A 5,104-nucleotide genomic window follows, 5' to 3' on the forward strand; every position below is an offset into this window, starting at 1 on the left:
CCGCCACTCTTGTCCGCTTTCTCGGCGGGCTTGGCGGAGCTGTTCCCCGATTTCACCTTCTTCCTGGGCCGGTACTTGTAGTCAGGATAGTCCGCCATGTGCTTGAGCCTCAGCCGCTCCGCCTCCCGGATGAAGGGGATCTTGTCGCTGTCCTTGAGCAGCTTCCACCGCTTGCCCAGGCGCTTGGAGATCTCGGCGTTGTGCATGTCCGGGGACTGCTCCATGATCTTCCTCCTCTCGATCTGGGACCACACCATGAAGGCGTTCATGGGCCGCTTGATGTGCCCGCTGGGGGTCTTGCACCAGCTCGGGTCGTCCGCCTTGCCCCCGGTGGAAGCGGTGGAGCCCGGCGTGGGAGAGGAGGCGATGCCCAGCTCGATGCCGGCCCCGGAGTCCGAGGTCTCTCCGGCCAGAAGCGCTTCCGTGTTCTCCGCGTTGTTAGTCTGCTGCACCATCTCTGGGACTCACACACACGCGGCGGCGGCGGCTTGCAGGGACGTCGCCGGGGCTCAGCTCGGCACCAGTGCAACGTAAAAAAAAAAAAAAATGCTCTCAACTTTAACAAGTACAACAAGGAAGGGGAACGAATCAGACAGTCCCAAACCACAGCAAAATGTTCAGCCCTTCGCCAGCGCGCAGCCCCTCTGCTAAGTAGTTGTAGTTCCAGACAGGCTCGTCTCCAGCGCTCTGTGCAGTCCTTCCCCCTTTGCTCTCTATTAATTTAGGGGCAGCAGCCAGCGCTCAAAGTGGAACAGACATAGAGTTTCTTTAGAAAATGCTGCAATGCCCCCTCTTCTTGTCAGTGTCCCCCCCTCCCCTTCCCGAAGCAGTTGATTCCAGTTCACAAGTGCTTTTTCTCTGCCCAAGATGTTTCAGGAAAACAGCACACGCGCTGGTAAAGCCTCCCACTACTGTGCCCGGCAACACACACACACATACACACAAAAAATCAAAACAAAAAAAAAATAAAAATAAAAAGCGATCTCCAGGACTCGTGGCTGTGCAGTCAGTGATCAGGAGCTTGTGCAGTTAATTATTTGGTTGTTGAGAGGTACTGAACAAAAATAAAAACCCACTCATGCAACCGGGTAGCATTAATAAATGTGTACCTTCCCCGTTGGAAGAACGGTGACTAATGCGATAAATATATATAGTCCCGTTTTCCCTTCCTTTGCATGCACAACCCCAAAGAGAGGAGAGACACATACACAGACCGGGGCTACTGGTATTGGCCTCTTCCCCTCACACTGTTTCTCTTGCTGCAGCTTAGAGCGGACCCCAAATTCCGCCTAGCGCCTCTTTATCCTTTCACAGTCCTCGCCCCGGCCAATCACTCGCTGTATCCAACGCTTCCTCGTGCCAAACCCCACCCCGCCGGCTGCTATTGGCTTGGAACCCGATGCAATAATAATCACCGCGTGCAATGAGAAGCTCCAAATCTGACCTCATTCCAATTTACAGAGCAAACTTTTTAAAAGGGCCAGAAGTGCAGCTGAGATTTCTGAGTCTCTTTTTCCTTTTGCATTTCTCCTCCCCTCTTCTCTTCCCTCCCACTCCCGTGTGTGTGTGATAATGCATTAAACTATTGAGGGGTGGGAAGGGGGAAATATAGTCTATCCTTTATGTTAGATAAGTTGGACGAGGAGAAGTGAAATAGTGTACATGGGCAGCTTTACTTTCTGCATAAAGGGAAAAGTGATTATCTGTGAATATTAGTTCCTTGCAGCACAGAAAGGGAAAAAAATCAGCATGTGGTGTAAAAAATCTGTTCCTCTGGGAGAGGATTCATTCTGAGAAAGGACCAGAAGAAAAGGGAAAGGGAAGGGAGAGACAGCAAGCATAAATCAATGATTTAAAAGGCACTGAGAAAGTGGGTAGACACCTGTCATCACAAATATTTTCACATTCATTCGGGTATCACAGATGCTAATACATTGTATAACACTCCTTACAACAATTTATTCACTTATAATTAACACAAAATACTTGCAATGCTTGTAGGAAATTCAAAGATTCCCATTCCTCCCAAGCAGATTGCTTTTTGAATGCTGCAATGATTGAAATCAGATCACATTTTCTCCAGGGCTCAAATTAAGGATCAACCATGGGACACAGTTTGGGACACAGTTCTGTTATTATAACAATAGAATTATAAGTAATTTTTGTGTAGGGGGGATAGCTTCTATCTCATTTTCCTCTGGAAGCTGGGTGGGAGGAAAAGGCATTTATCTTAGCTAATGTTTACCATTCACACCCTTCTGTTTGCTTCATCATTGTACTACAGGCATCCTGTCTGCTGGCAAGCCTACTTGGTTCAGGGTGCACTGGTGCAAGGTGATAGAGTTCTTCCACATCTGTCATTGAACTTCTTGCAGCACCTCTGGTACACAGTGAGTATTGTGACAGAGCTGTTTTGTTTTGTTTTTAATCTGATGAGGGAAGGAAAGGGGGATCTCTTGTGGGAAGTTGCTGCTCTGTGACCAATATATTCAACAAAGAATGGTTTGCAGACATGACAGACAAGATTATAAATTGGGTGGGTGCTATTTTGATTTTTTTTTCTAATTAGGACAGATATCTAAATTGTCAAACAGATTTGTACTTTATTCTTTTTGTCTATTTTAAAAACACTGTCAAAGTAGTTTAGGCCTCTAATCTCTTATTTGCTATAATTGTTATAACCTGACGGAAAACAGATATTTTAGGGATAATTTTAATCCAACATGCTGCCTCCAGTAAATAAAATCAATCAATCAATCAAAGTTTTAAAAGGATAAAATGTAATAATGATTTGTGCTATAGAGCTCTCCTGCATCCTCTGTAGTAGCACCAGTTAAATAAACTCTGGGGTTAAAGGCATAGGCCCACCAAAAAACAACAAAAATCACTCTTCTCCAAACTTTGCTCGACATCAGTGGTTATGCCAGTAACCAAAAGGCTGTTCAGCAAATCACATATGTCAATTTCACTTCCAGTGGGAAAAAAGAGCAGGGAAAATAATGTTTGCTAAATAGAAAAAAAAATTGAAGGGAACTTTTCAAGGTTCTAAGAAAGTAGCATACAAAAGTTATGCATTTTTCAAAAATGAAAAGTCTATGATAGTGTCCTTTCAAAGACAATTTAGTTTGAATACAAGCTATGATTTTTTAGGCTCCGAATTTGAACCAAACTAAAACTGCTATGAAGTGCTGAGAAAATTCCTGTGAATTCTAAGTATCTACTCTCCATGTTTGTTGTTTTAAACCTCTAACTAAATTACTGATTTTTTTTTGAAGACAGTAGTCTCTTATTGTTGGGCCTACACAATTAATATTTTGTATTCAGTCTGCTGGCTGTTCAGGAGTAGCTTCTTCAAACATTGGATCAAAGTCTCTTCTCAGTTACAATGGCAATTCCAGTAACATCAGTATAGTTACATGAGATTTACACCAGTATAGAGAGGAATTTGGCCCATTTTCCTCACAGCTGTGCTGACATTAAATATATTACTTCATGAAGTACCTACATCTATTGCAATCAGTGGGAGTCTAAACAGGTTCAAAAGTATTTTGGTGTCATAAAGTGCTACTGACTTTATTCACACCATTTCTATCCATGTGTAAAATCCTGAAAAAGCTGTGACTGAATAGAGCCAGTAACAAAGTCCACCTATTTGCTTGTTATCTTGGGTATCTACAGACATTTCAATATATGTTAAAATCTAACTGTAAATTTATTTAAATTGCAAGATATCTAAAATAGCCTCATCTTTCTAAATAGGCTAAAGAAGAAATCAAGGTACCACACCTAAAGAAATTTGTAGAGATAGATACAAAGTGTAGCAAATAAACCTACAGAAAAATGAGTCCAAAAGAACCTTTTCCTCTAAATTTGTCACCAGAAGCAGGGTCTTGATCACTATCACTACTGTGGCAATATAAATCAATGTTTATGTTAATGAAAACAGTCATGTCAGGTTTTATCTCCGTTCAAAGAGTATGTGCGTGGGAAGGGAAAATCAATTTTTGCTAAAAGAAAAAAGGTAAAATGGTTGGTAAAATTTTGAACCTTGTAATCACAACTAACATTTTAAAAATATTTTATTACATTTCTTGGCAGTGTACTTTAAGTTAATCATGGTTTCCATTCTTAATTATTGAACGTGGGTTGAGAACCATTCAGAGTGGCCAAAGAAATTTAACATATAAGTAAAGTGCGAACATTCTGCTTTCAGCTAAAAGGCAGTTTTAACAGCGCTGTCAAAATCTCTCCACGTTTAATAACTTAAAAGGACTGGAGCTGTAGGTTTTCCAAGTCTGGGGGTGGAAAAAAGGACGCTAGGTGGCAGAGCTGAGCCTCTTCTGTACAAAGAAGTAAACGTGGGAAAACGTGGATCTGACAAATCTAAGGTTCTGTCCTCCCCTACCCCCATTTTACTGAGCACCTTACAGCTCTAAAGTTTCTGAAAGAATTCCAGTGGGTTTCTAGAAAGGACCTCTCATGAGGAATAACACACACAGGTTAAGCACTTTTCAGTTGACAGAAAATCTCAAACTGACAAGGAAAATTAAGGTCTTATTCAGTGCTTAATTTGTAATGAAAGAGGTGCTGGGGCTCAAGCAATGTTTTTACTTTCATAACTGATGCAGCAAGCCCAGAGGTGCTGAACTACCAAGCCTAGAGGTGCCAGGGCTCAGCCCTGGCACAAATTAAGCACTGTCTTTATTGTTATTAATTCAATTATTATACTTGTATCTGAAAACTAGAGTTTACAATTTATTGTGTTAGATTATCTCTTGCTTATAAAACAGAGGAGTAGTCAGTAAACCAATTATCCATATAAATGTCCTCAGGACACAGCCACACTATGAAAAATAAAGACACTGAAGTTTTACTTAAGAATTAGCAAGGTACAAAGATGGTTCCATCAGTTAAAATGTCTGATTTAATAATGCAGCAGATCTTTTCTTTTTCTCAAAACAAGGATTAATGTTGCTCAACCTTACATGGCAGCTGCTGAAGGTTTTTTTTTTTTTTTTTCCGATTGTGTAGACGGAGAGAAATGAATTGGAAGCCACATTTAAAAACTTCTCTCTCTTGCAAGTATAATGACTGGACAGTAAGT

At 41.4% G+C, this 5,104-nt stretch overlaps 1 protein-coding gene across 1 annotated transcript in view; it reads right to left on the reverse strand.

Annotated features, from left to right (window-relative positions):
* Positions 1-4,659, reverse strand: part of SOX4 (SRY-box transcription factor 4) — an 8,023-nt gene extending 3,364 nt beyond the window's left edge. Inside the window, exon 1 of the mRNA XM_038388212.2 lies at positions 1-4,659. This exon is cut by the window's left edge and continues 3,364 nt beyond it. Coding sequence (XP_038244140.1) covers positions 1-455 — 455 coding nt within the window. The 5' untranslated portion in view covers positions 456-4,659.
* Between the last annotated feature and the right edge of the window lie 445 nt (positions 4,660-5,104).

Source organism: Dermochelys coriacea, chromosome 2 (assembly GCF_009764565.3).
Source record: "Dermochelys coriacea isolate rDerCor1 chromosome 2, rDerCor1.pri.v4, whole genome shotgun sequence".
Lineage (NCBI taxonomy): Eukaryota > Metazoa > Chordata > Testudines > Dermochelyidae > Dermochelys > Dermochelys coriacea.